Below are 11,920 nucleotides of genomic sequence, written 5' to 3' on the forward strand. Positions count from 1 at the left end.
TCATCTTCATCTTCATCTTCATCTTCATCTTCATCTTCATCTTCATCGTCGTCGTCTGTTAGCTCATCCTCCTCCATCACCTCATCCTTAATCTCTGTATCTGGTCGACGACTTCCAGGATTAGAGTTAAAAGCGGGCTGAATGCTTATGGCTGCTGGTGAAAAGGCTTGGCGTGGCCTATTCATGTCCCGATCTTGACGTTCTTTCATGTCCCGATCTTCAAGTTCTTTCATGCCCCGCAATACACGTCGAAATAGCTCAAGGTCCTCTTGCAATGTCCAATCATTTAGATTTGGGTCCATGGTCGAAACGATCCCGCTCAGCTAGGATGGTAGAATGTGACGAACCACACTTCGAAGTAAGACGTCGTCGACGAAGGTGGAAGGATAACCTCGACAAGAGATTCGTTTGCTCTCCTGAAGCCTAATCGCACGTCTGCCAAATGACTGTCTATCCGTATTCCTGTTGCCACATAATCATCAAGGATTATCACGATTTCGCTGCTTCGCGAAGAATCTGGGGCAGTTTTGCCGACGGTGACGTGCAACTTACTACGTAAGGTGACCCTACCCGCCGATATTGGAGGAAGTTTGCTGATTGAACGAGAGTCAGTGCTACATCAAATAAGGATTCATATAATCTATAGCAGCTCTCGTCGCTTCGATCCACCTTAGATGCCTTTAAGATCTATCATGTGCCACCGTGGTGCCACCGGTGCCGCCAGTGCCACCACCAGTGTCACAAGAAAATGCGGCACTGCAAAAGCGAAAACCATAACCTGCGTACAAACCTACATGCAAAATGGATCTCAGTTCACCGACGCTGCTTTACCAATTTCAACCTAGAGCGAACCTTAGATGCATCATCACAGCCTGTTCGCGACTACTGTAACCGCCACCTGATAACTCTGGCCCTGAACCATACACTTGTCTCTTGCCTTTGGCCACGGCTACCACTGCTAGAGAGGGAAGGGAATACGAAGAGAGCAAGTGATGATACAACTGCGGCGGGAGCCATTAGCACCACCATGCTCGATTAACGTTGAAAACGCATGGGGTCCTCAGGTCCATGGCTGCGGCACGGACTTTGACTTGACGCTTCTCTTTCAAGAGGTCATCTTGTTCATCGGGCCTCTAGGTATAGCCATCTGCTTGGCCGTGTGGCGCATATGGCAGCTGGTCGGGCGAGAAGAAATCGTTGCCTCTCCCCTGCTCCACAGGCTCAAATTTGTGAGCGCATCAACCTGTTGCCTCGATTGATTATTGTTGTGGCGCTAACAGTGATCCGTGTTCCAGGGCGGTCATAGCCTGTTGACGCTTTTGCAGACGACTCTCCTTGTCATCCAGGCTGCCCTTCAGACCTCTCTTACCCGGGCGACGATTGCAGCCTCCTACCTGGGGGTCATCGGCTCCGTGATACTTCTGGTCGCCTCGCATTTTGAGCATGGCCGGTCGGTGCGAGCTTCGACGTTAATGCTTCTTTACCTAGGCTTTTCCACTCCGGTGGATGCGATGCGCGCCCGCACTCTTTGGAGCATGCCTCGCGATAACATTCCCGTGGCCTCCGTCTTCACCGCAATGTGCGTCTGCAAATTGGTCCTTCTTTTCCTGGAGGGCGGACGGAAGACGATGCAGCCAGGCATTCATCAACCTACCCCAGACGAACAAGCCGGTATTGTGTCGCGAGCCTTCCTATGGTGGCTGGTCCCTTTGTTCAGCCTTGGAAGAAAGACGTCGCCGCTGACTTCCAAGGCGCTCCCAGATATCGAGCCCCAGTTGACTCGCCCATGCGAGGGCCAGGGAGATGATGGAGGCAGCTTAAGCAAGCCATCCATTTTCCATCACCTCTTCGCCGTGAGGGGATGGCTACTGATGAGTGCCATTCCTCCAAGGCTTTGCTACACAGGCTTCCTATTTGCACAGCCGTTCTTGGTGGAGAGGGCGACGGAATTCATGTCAGAACCTTTGAATCCCAACACCTACAAGGTCGGCGCCGGCCTCATCTCAGCCTACGCGATTGTGTACTCAGGCATAGCGGTAAGAAGCCGTCTCCTACACATGCTTTGCATCATGTGACATACGTTACTAACTGTGGACATGTATAGGTAACTCAAGCCTTCTATCGCCAATGTACTGCACGCCTCATCACTGCTGTCCGCGCCGACCTGGTCACCAAGATCTATAGTCACACTCTGAATCTTAGTTCGTCATCGTCCTCTCGAGACGCGACGTCAACCCTCATGAGTGCTGATGTCGAGCGATTCGCGGCTGGATCACGCAACATGCACGAATGCTGGGCGTGTATAGTTGAGGTCGCCCTAGGGGTATGGATTCTCGAGCAGCAACTGGGTGTTGCTGTTGCCGCAACAGGTGGACTGACGGCAACCTTCGTTGGACTCACCATTGCGGTTCTGCCGCTGGCGGGAAAGCGACAAAGTGAGTGGCTCAAGGGCTTGGAGATGCGTATCGCGGCCACGACCCGATGTCTCCAGGCCATGAAAGGCGTCAAGATGACAGGTGTCGAATCGACCATTCGCAGAGACCTGATAGGCTTGCGAAAAGTAGAGGTCCGTAAGCTCAGGCAGTTCCGATATATCTTATTGATAGTTGCATGGGCAGCCTGGATTCCTGTCATTATAGCTCCAATCCTTGGCTTCACCCTCTACAGCGTCGTTTTCGGCCCACGAACCGGACGCATTCTTACCACTGCCGTGGTGTATCGATGTCTGACCATCTTCGGCCTCTTCGGAAACTCAGTCGCAACCTTGATCGAAAGTTCTATCAATCTCTTCACCGCTGTGGCTTCTCTCCAGCGAATTCAATCTTTCATCCATGGCGACAACACGCGTCTGGATAATCGGGTGCTTCTATCATCGCACAAGCCCCCGCCGGATGAAGATGAAGATGAAGATGGGATGCCACTGCTCCCGCGGCGGCGGCGGGTGCAGTCGAACAATCAAATACGCATGCACAGACTGAGTCGGGCCCTTACTCGCGCTCCGGCAGCGCTTCGACTTACTCAAGCTTCCGCCGGCTGGGATGCCGACAGGCCGTTGATCGTCCATGATGCCAATCTGGAGGTGTCTTCGCCATCAGTCATTGCCGTGGTCGGTCCAACCGGGAGTGGAAAGACGACCTTGCTCCAGATGCTCTTAGGTGAAATCCGGTGCGCCCTTGGCTCAGTCACCCTCTCGAGTCTGCGCATTGGCTACTGTGGCCAGACTCCGTGGCTCACCCATGAATCTGTCAGGAACAACATCGTGGGACCAGACATTTTTGAGAAAAGCTGGTACAACGCCGTCATCCGCGCGACAGCACTCGACAAGGATATCAGGGCCATGGCATTTGGCGACAACACTATCATAGGAAACGAGGGAAGCAGTCTGAGCGGGGGCCAAAAGAAAAGAATAGCTCTTGCACGTGCGATTTACACCAGGGCGCCAATTGTCATCCTGGACGATCCGTTTAACGGCCTCGATGGCCGCACAGAGACCGCCATACTAGAAGCAGTACTGGGGCGTCAGGGCCTACTGCGTAGACAGAAGACCTTAGTGGTATGGGCAACAAGCACAGGTGAGTGAACACGCATGATCGCTCTTCAGGAACACGATAATGAAGCTAAAAATTGGAGCAGTCCAGCAGGTCCAGGTCGCCGACCGCGTTATTTCACTCACCGACACCGGCAATATTCGGAAGAGGGGTTCTCTATTGATGGCCGCAGGTCGAATGGTTGTCCCACAGGGAGACGAGTCTGGAGATGACGACGAAAGTGCTGGTGCTGGCAACCGACCTTTATCCACACTCGAGGTCGTCCAAGGGATCGTTACTATGCCGCAAAATTCATCATGGCCAGACGACACTCATGCGACTGCCAGCAACCCGGGTGTGTACAGGTACTATGTTGGGTTTGCGGGCAGACGGAACTTTTTGATATTCCTCGGATTGTGCGCCATCTTCGTGTTTGGGATGACGTTTAACCGTTGAGTCTCCTCGTCCTTTACGTTCAACTCCGCGTACCCCGTTCGGGACAATGATTGCTAACTACTACGTCATCTTCAATAGAGTATTGGATAGTTCGCTGGGCTGAGAGCAACGCCATTAGCCCAAATCGCCTTCAAGGGTTCTACATTGGCTTATATTTTGCCATTGGGACCATTGAGCTGATTGCCTGGACTGGTGCAGCCTTGTATGCCGTCCTCCCGATCCTGTCCTCCGTTACACATTCAATTTTCCTGACCTAAACATACAAACTGCAGCTTCTTCATTGTATCTATCGCCGAAAAGTCTGCAGACCGCTGCCATGCAGTCCTCCTGGATACCGTCTTAAGGTTGGTCCCAAGAATCTCCTTGTTTCTTACCCCAGCAGCAAAACTGTGGTCTGCTGGTCGAACAAATACATGCTGATTTCAGAGCCAGGGCGCCAATGTCCTTTTTTGATTCTACGGCCGCTGGGGAAATCATCAACAGATTTAGCCAGGACCTACAGCTTATCGACACCGAGTTACCTTACGACTTGTTAGGGACCGTCACCCAAATAATGATTGTGGCTGGAAATTGTGGCATCATCATTTACGGATCCCCATGGTCTGGCCTTGCGATTCCCGTAGTGGGTGTCGCCGTCTACTTCCTCCAACGCGCCTATCTTCCAACCTCGCGCCAACTGCGGGTGCTGGAGATCGAAGCCAAAGCGCCCCTGTTCTCCCACTTTCTCGAGACTCTCAATGGTCTTGCGACCATCCGGGCGTTGCGATGGACCGCGGCCTATTCCCGCAGGAACCTTGAAGCGATCAAGATCAGCCAAAAGCCATTTTATCTGCTTTTTGCAGCCCAGAACTGGCTGAATCTGGTTCTGGACTTGATCACAGCCGGGCTTGCAGTTACCATCATGTGTGTGGGGGTGGCCACAAGGTCCGATGCGAACTCGACGATCGGATTGGCCTTGTTCAGTGCTACTGTTGTTGGCGCGTCGGCCAAGCAATTGATTGCGCACTGGACCAAGCTGGAGATCAGCATGGCTGCGGTTGAACGAGTGCGTGCCTTTACCGAGGAAACCGCCTCCGAGGAACACCCTGGGTCAAAATCTACAGCGGCCGGAGATCCTAAAACATGGCATGGAAAGGGCAGCATCGAGTTTCGTAACGTGTCTGCCAGGTACTCGTAAGTCTACCTTATTGACCACCCTAACTCTTGGATAATTTTCTGACGATGCCATTTATCTACAGATCATCTTCGCCGCTCGTCCTCCGCAATATTTCGTTCGACATTCAACCAGGTCAGCGATATGCGATCTGCGGCAGAACCGGAAGGTATGTGTAGTGCTCGCCGAGTATTCTTTGACTTATCAGAGAGTTGCAGAAGCTAACGGGCGGTGATAATAGTGGCAAAAGCACGTTGCTGGCGATACTGTTGCGTGTTATTAACCCACAGAATGGGACAATATTGGTCGACGATGCCGACATTTCTCAGATGAAACCCGGCCAAGTCCGATCTCGATTCATTACCCTGCCCCAGGAGCCAGTCCTTATTGGTGGAACTGTGCGCCATAACATGAAGCTGTATGAGCCCGACTGTGGGGACCGAGAAATGATTGCGGCGCTCAATGTCTTCGGCCTGTGGGATACGATCCGATCCAAAGGCGGGCTCGATGTCCCTTTGACCGAGGAGCTTCTGTCCCATGGGCAAAGGCAACTTTTCTGTTTTGCCAGGTCCACTCTACAGAAGGGCAACATTGTCATCCTTGATGAACCTTCAAGCCAATCCGATCGAGCTATCGAGCAAAAGATGGAGAGCGCTATTCGCGAAAGGTTCAAGAGTCACACGGTCCTGTGTATTGCGCACAGACTTAGTACCATCTTGAGTTTTGACACTGTCATCGTCATGGATGCTGGCTCAATCGCAGAGTCAGGCAACCCTCGCGCATTACTGCAAGACCACTCCTCCTTGTTCTCCACGTTGATGAAAAGTCAACGTGGTCAGGATGAGCGGGCCTAGCCAGCTAGAAGGTGGCCAAAGGATATACATAGATTAGATTAGCTTGACTTATTCAATATACCTGTCTAATAATTAACTGTATTAGAGGCTGTGAACCAAGTATAGCCCCATTCCAACACACCTCTCTACTAATCCTTCCCATGCTTTAGTGTCTATTCAGAGAACTTAATCAATACTACTAATATACTAGCAACTAGTTATTTCCCTGAATCCTTATTGCTCAAGGGGGAATTCAGAGACTAGTTTCTCTCTATCAAGAACAAATGACGATAACAACTAGTAAGGATATCCCCAAAGGCAATGATATACTAGGTGTAAAAGAACAGCTTATAGTGTTCTCTCAATGATATGTAGCATATGTAACATCATCTATCATTTAAATAATACTTGGTAGGCTATAACAAAAGTAGCCTCTTCGTTATAGTATTTCATTTCCCCCTTGCAGGAATGATTGGAGTCTTCACGAGCAGCAACAATGCCATACCCTAGGGACACGTATCAACACTAGGATCGAAGCCCACTATAAAGGTGCTGTGTTCATAAAAGACTAAGCTAAGAAAGAAAAAAGGCTACGCTTATCTTCGCGCTCGACTACTCCGTAAATACAGATTTCGGCTAAACCTCGGCGCACCAACTAGCGAATCACGGCCCGTACCGTAATGACGCTAGTCGTGATTCGGGCGGAGCAACTCCACTCAAACCCCGCGATATCCCCACATCCACGTTCGCGCCACCACGTGTTATCCACGTGAGAGCCCGTATTCCGACCAGCGCTGCCACAAACAACCGGCACATCACTCGCGTTCTGATAAGATGATCATCTGAGTTACGTCAGGTAAAATATTTGCATCATCTTCTGTACCGGGTGGTCCCTCCTTTTGCCCCTCCGGAAAAGATATATCGTACTTGAGCAGCAGGCTGGCGACAATTATCTTGCTCAAGGCACTGGCGTAATGTCTCCCTGGACAAGTGAGACGACCACTTCCCCACATGCCATTACCAGGCTCAATGCCGCTGAATTCGCGGTCAGGTTTGAGGGGGTAGCCGTCAGCGTCGATGAAGCGGCGCCCGTCAAACGTCTCTGGGTTCTGGTAGAAGTCAGGGTCAAGAGCCATGGCTTCACCGGCCACGGCTAGGTATGTGCCTTGAGGGATCCATGTCCCGTCTGACAGGCCAAACGAAGAGGTCGCGATGCGTGTGACACCCACTGCATACGTCGGTCAGCTTTTGCGACTCTTCAGTCCGGATCATAGGCCTTTTGATACATACGGCCTTCAGGCGCCAGCAAGCGCAACGACTCTTTCAAGAAGCTATCTAGAAGATGAAGTTTCTTGCAAACTTCCAATGTCCATTGCCCGCCTTCGCTGGCCAAGGCTTCGATGGCTTCGGCACGAATGTCAGCAATATACTGCGGCTGGGTGCAGATATCATAGATGGCTTGCGTGATAGCATGGGTGGACGTATTCAACTAAAAAAGCGTTATTACGGAATTGAACGAGCCTGTGGCCACCTAAATGAGGCGTCATAACTCCTACTCACCGCTCCTGTAATAATGCCCAGACTTTGCATTGCCACCTTTCTCGGGGACCCGTTATATTCGGCCAGAAACTTCAGGATGTCGACGTCGTGGTTGTTTGGTTCACGTCGCCTCCGGATCGGCTCCTCAAGAAAACGCTCTGCTCTTGTCAGGATCATTTCCAACTGATTATTAGGCACCAGAAAGGGTTTGACGATGGGCCGGATAGGGCGCGGCCAATGTATGAGTGCATTGCGAATGCGCATGGCTTCGGGAAAGTACTCCATGACAATTTTGTCCCATCCGCCGCCATGCGCGAGGTCCTCGCCGATAAAAACGGTCGAGGTTATACCTTGGACCATGGCGTAGCAGAAACTGTATACATTCATCTGATCTATCATGACGATGCATTAGTCGACGCGGTGTCTTCGTCATGGCAAGAACGGCCATACATACTGCTATCTTTAGGAATTTGGCTGAAGATAGCCTCGCTCGCGCGGCGGTACTCGCGATGCATAATTGGGACCACCGTTTCTAGTCAGGACTAAGATATCAGTCAAAGTATCTTGGGGATTGTTCTCGAGGAGGGGGTTTGCGCTGTTCATTACTTAGACTCCGCGTCAGAGGACCGCGAACGACATCAATGTGCTGGTGGCCCTCCATGGCCATTTCCGCGCCAATGTGCTCGCCCACCAAGTTGTAGATTATGACTTGCGCGTGGCTGAGCTTCGACTCTGGCATCATGCGGATCTCAGGCAGAAACTTGGGCGCGATGACCAGCTGTTCCTTGTGGGCCGTCTGGATGACGAAGTTCTGGCCCTTGTGCTGTTCGTGACATGTCAGTGGAAGCATTGTATGACTGCATCAGCGTGGTATGCCTCACCTTTCGGTAGCCATCTCGTACCAATGCCCGTCCATTCAGTTGGAACTCTTGTGACGCCGCTCTTCTGTTGACGCCAAAGGGTCCCGGCGAGCGCCCTACTCTGATCCACGCCTTTCGTTTCGAGGTAATGCCTCGCATCACCGCCAACAGACCAGCAGCCAGCAAGACGCTTACGGCTAAGACGGTGATATCGAACCTCATCGTTACCAATCGTGTTGAGAATGTGATACCAAGGGCGCGTCAGACGATAAGAATGACGGTAGCAATATGCAATCGGAATGTATGTCGCAGTACGACCTGCGAGATAGACTACAGCAAAAAAAGATATTATGTCATGGAATCATATGTCCCGTCTTCAAGTTCCTCTACCACGCTGCTGGCAGCGACGCGATTAACCAATTTAAGCTTTGTCTATCGATCCTGACATCCTTCATTCTAGCATAAAAGGGGCTTATAAGCGAGGAATGGTAAGCTCTGAATACCAAGGGATTGAAGGATCATTCGCTCTGTCCATGCTAGCCAACTATCATTAGCGCTGTGCATAATTGCTTAGGGAGTAAATGCAATGCTACATCGATATAGCGAGCAGCAATGAATCCGATAATGAAGCCGATACCGCTGTTTACGCTCTCTCGAGGAGTGGCACCACCACCATGCCTCACCCTCCTCAATAGTGGTGCCACCAAACATACAGTAAGTAACCCATGTGTCCCTCTCACTAAAAAGAAGGTGAGATCTCCTTCTCCCCAGCCTAGCATGTGTGTTCCTCACTGTGCAACGCCCAGCCCACCGCCAACAACGCTTGCACAATGTCGATGGTTCTACTGCCCACCACGGCGCTTGCCCTGCTGGCTTGGCTGATGATCCGACAGTTAGCCAAGCTGACGAAAAAGCCGAAGCTCGATATGCCGTATCTCGACTTCGAGGATGGCGACAACTCGATGCAACGGTACCTCCACGACGCGGGGAGTATCCTGGAACGGGGCTACGAGCAGTACCTCAAGGAGGGCTTGCCGTTTGCCATGTTCAATTATATGGATGCCTCCACTCCTATGGCCGTTATTCCCCTCAAGTATCTTGAGGAAGTTCGAAGCGCAAGCACCTGCAAGCTCAGCTTCAACAGTTTTCTTAATAAGGTACGTTGGGCAGCCCATGTCTCGGTCCATGGTTCATCCCTTGGCAGTGCGGCTAACAAATCCAACCTGGACAGTCTACCGTTGCCAAAGATATCGGTGGCCCTTTGGTGACCGATCGCGTGATCCGTGTTGTCCGACAAGATTTGAACAGGGCGCTGAGTGAGTTGGTTTCGTTTCGTGGCAAACCAAATTTTTCGGCCAGAAATGCTAACGAGACATTGCTGCTCAGACGAAATGATCGAACCAATCCAGCAGGCATGCGACAAGGTGTTCGGGATCCTTCTTCCACCAAGCCGAGACTGGACACCCCTTAATGGGCATTCCCTCCTCTGGCCACTCGTTTCCCGCATCATGGCACGCACTTTTGTAGGCCCCGAGTTGTGGGACAGCGAGGAATGGCACGCGGTAGTCTCATCTTACTTCCATGCGGGCCTTGCGGCTTCCCAACGCGTTCGTGATGGATATCACCCATGGCTGCGATGGACGGCCAAGTACTTTGACAAGGATATCAAGGCTATCTATGCTGTTCGCCGGAAGGGCGAGGAGCTTTTGAAGCCCGTGATAGATGCCCGAATTGCTGACGCCCGCAACCAAGCCAACGGTCAAGGGCCTGGGTTCAATGACGGAGTCCGGTGGCTCGTAGACGCATACAGGGCCGAGAACAAGCCGATCAAGGCTGAGCAGATCATGCAAGACGAGGCTTTCCTTGTCGGTGCTTCCGTCCACGGCATTACCGTTAATGCGCTCTCCATCCTGTTTGACCTTATGGATCGCCCCGAGTCGCTGGCCGAGATCCAGGCCGAGATTTCCCAGGTACATGCCGAGTACGGCGGCTGGACTCGAAAGTCACTCGGAGCGCTTCGGGTCATGGACAGCTTCATGAAGGAGAGCCAGCGGTTGCACACCCCCCAACACTGTATGCAGAGACGTTTCGGAAGATGGCGAAATGCATATGCTAACTTCGATCTCAGGCACCATGCAGCGCAGGGCTCTCGAGGGTTACACCTTCAAAGATGGACTCTACATCCCGGCCGGCACATCGATCTTCCTCCCTAGCAGGCTGCTTGGACGCGACCCGGACGTCCATCCTGACGGCGCCAAATTCGACGCCAAGCGCTGGAAGCGCATGAGGGAAGAAGGCGACGCCACCAAATTCCATTTCGCCTCGCTCCAGAACGACATGCTGCCATGGGGCAGCGGCCCCCACGCCTGCCCCGGTCGCTTCCTTGTTCAAGAAGTCATAAAAATCATCTTCATCCACCTTGTCACAAAGTACGACGTTAAGTATTCCGAGGGCGTGGAGAGTCGCCCCCCGGATTACCTCGAGCATACCAACTCCATACCAAATATAATGGCATTACTGCTCTTTAAGGAGAGGTAAGGTTTTCAAATCACCTTTCTAGGTCAACAGGCAGCGACTACAATCGGACTATACCCATTATATGTTAGCTGTTGAGCTGATGAATTTAAACGGCCACAATTGTGCCTTCGTACTCTTAACTTATAAAGAGAAGAAGGGCCTCGATGAACCCCACGGACACGTTTCGAGGCCAAAGTAATTAACCGAACTCTTTAAGGGGTATCACGTGTGAAGGGATAAACACGTGAGCAGTATACTACTTTGAACAATTTACTATTTCCGGACACATAGGCGTACATATATGTCCATGTGATTTGCCTTAATCACTTGGAGCCGTTTAAATACTACGCCTCTGCCCTTGAAAGCACGAAGGCCGTAGACTAGCACTCTTGTTCTCAGAACTAAGCCGGGAAAAGGGGTATCACGTGTGGAGGCGATCATGGATGAGGGCATGAGACAGCATTATGGCATGAAACAGCAATACGACACGAGATACCCGTTCGAATACAACTGAATTGACTCGACTGCATAACAGGGCGCCTGTGTAGCCTACTTACATATCCAGATTATCCACTACTACCCTCTCATTGGGCTTCCGATACCTATGGCTCTCAACAGCCCTGAAGTGCTACACCGATAGTTGTCAGCAAATAGTTAAAAATGAAGTGACTGCGATATGACCTTATCTTTGACTCGGCCCTAGAGTCCCCGTTACAATTGTATACAGAAGTCACGCGACTCAAGTGACCGTCTGGACAGAGACACTAGACAGCAAGGTTAATCTTTCCGTTTTCTTTTTCTTTTTCCTTTCCTAATATTTCCACTCTTATAAGTTGCGTCAGTTGCACTCTGCAGTGTAACTAGACCTATAGAACAGAAGAAACAGAAAACAAAAAGAAATATATAAACAAAAACACTTGTCCACCATGATGAATCGGGCTTCCGAGTCCAAACACAAAAGACGCGAAATCGTCCTACCGCTCAAATTACCCCAACCCGAAGACTTACTCCAGGCCGCTTCTCCTGCGCCCAAGA

At 51.4% G+C, this 11,920-nt stretch overlaps 4 protein-coding genes across 4 annotated transcripts in view; 2 read left to right on the top strand and 2 right to left on the bottom strand.

Moving 5' to 3' along the window:
* Positions 1 to 302, bottom strand: part of BP5553_05689 (uncharacterized protein) — a gene marked incomplete at both ends in the record, with an annotated part of 664 nt that extends 362 nt beyond the window's left edge. The window contains one exon of the mRNA XM_032014312.1: positions 81 to 302. Coding sequence (XP_031868993.1) covers positions 81 to 302 — 222 coding nt within the window. The remainder of the gene's footprint in view (positions 1 to 80) is intronic.
* Positions 303 to 992: 690 nt separating this feature from the next.
* BP5553_05690 (Uncharacterized protein) lies at positions 993 to 5,990 on the top strand (the record flags this gene model as incomplete). The annotated part of the gene is made up of 9 exons (XM_032014313.1): positions 993 to 1,229; positions 1,296 to 2,036; positions 2,105 to 3,572; positions 3,634 to 3,882; positions 4,062 to 4,185; positions 4,256 to 4,327; positions 4,416 to 5,156; positions 5,222 to 5,305; positions 5,378 to 5,990. The coding sequence occupies 9 exons, from the start codon at positions 993 to 995 to the stop codon at positions 5,988 to 5,990; spliced, it is 4,329 nt and encodes a 1,442-aa protein (XP_031868994.1).
* A 794-nt stretch (positions 5,991 to 6,784) lies between these two features.
* BP5553_05691 (uncharacterized protein) lies at positions 6,785 to 8,590 on the bottom strand (the record flags this gene model as incomplete). Its single annotated transcript, XM_032014314.1, has 6 exons — positions 6,785 to 7,197; positions 7,260 to 7,458; positions 7,530 to 7,900; positions 7,963 to 8,040; positions 8,115 to 8,331; positions 8,390 to 8,590. The coding sequence occupies 6 exons, from the start codon at positions 8,588 to 8,590 to the stop codon at positions 6,785 to 6,787; spliced, it is 1,479 nt and encodes a 492-aa protein (XP_031868995.1).
* A 608-nt stretch (positions 8,591 to 9,198) lies between these two features.
* BP5553_05692 (uncharacterized protein) lies at positions 9,199 to 10,906 on the top strand (the record flags this gene model as incomplete). Its single annotated transcript, XM_032014315.1, has 4 exons — positions 9,199 to 9,525; positions 9,600 to 9,684; positions 9,755 to 10,441; positions 10,497 to 10,906. The coding sequence occupies 4 exons, from the start codon at positions 9,199 to 9,201 to the stop codon at positions 10,904 to 10,906; spliced, it is 1,509 nt and encodes a 502-aa protein (XP_031868996.1).
* Positions 10,907 to 11,920: the final 1,014 nt, after the last annotated feature.

This window comes from Venustampulla echinocandica (genome assembly GCF_003357145.1).
Source record: "Venustampulla echinocandica strain BP 5553 chromosome Unknown scaffold_3, whole genome shotgun sequence".
Classification (NCBI taxonomy): domain Eukaryota; kingdom Fungi; phylum Ascomycota; class Leotiomycetes; order Helotiales; family Pleuroascaceae; genus Venustampulla; species Venustampulla echinocandica.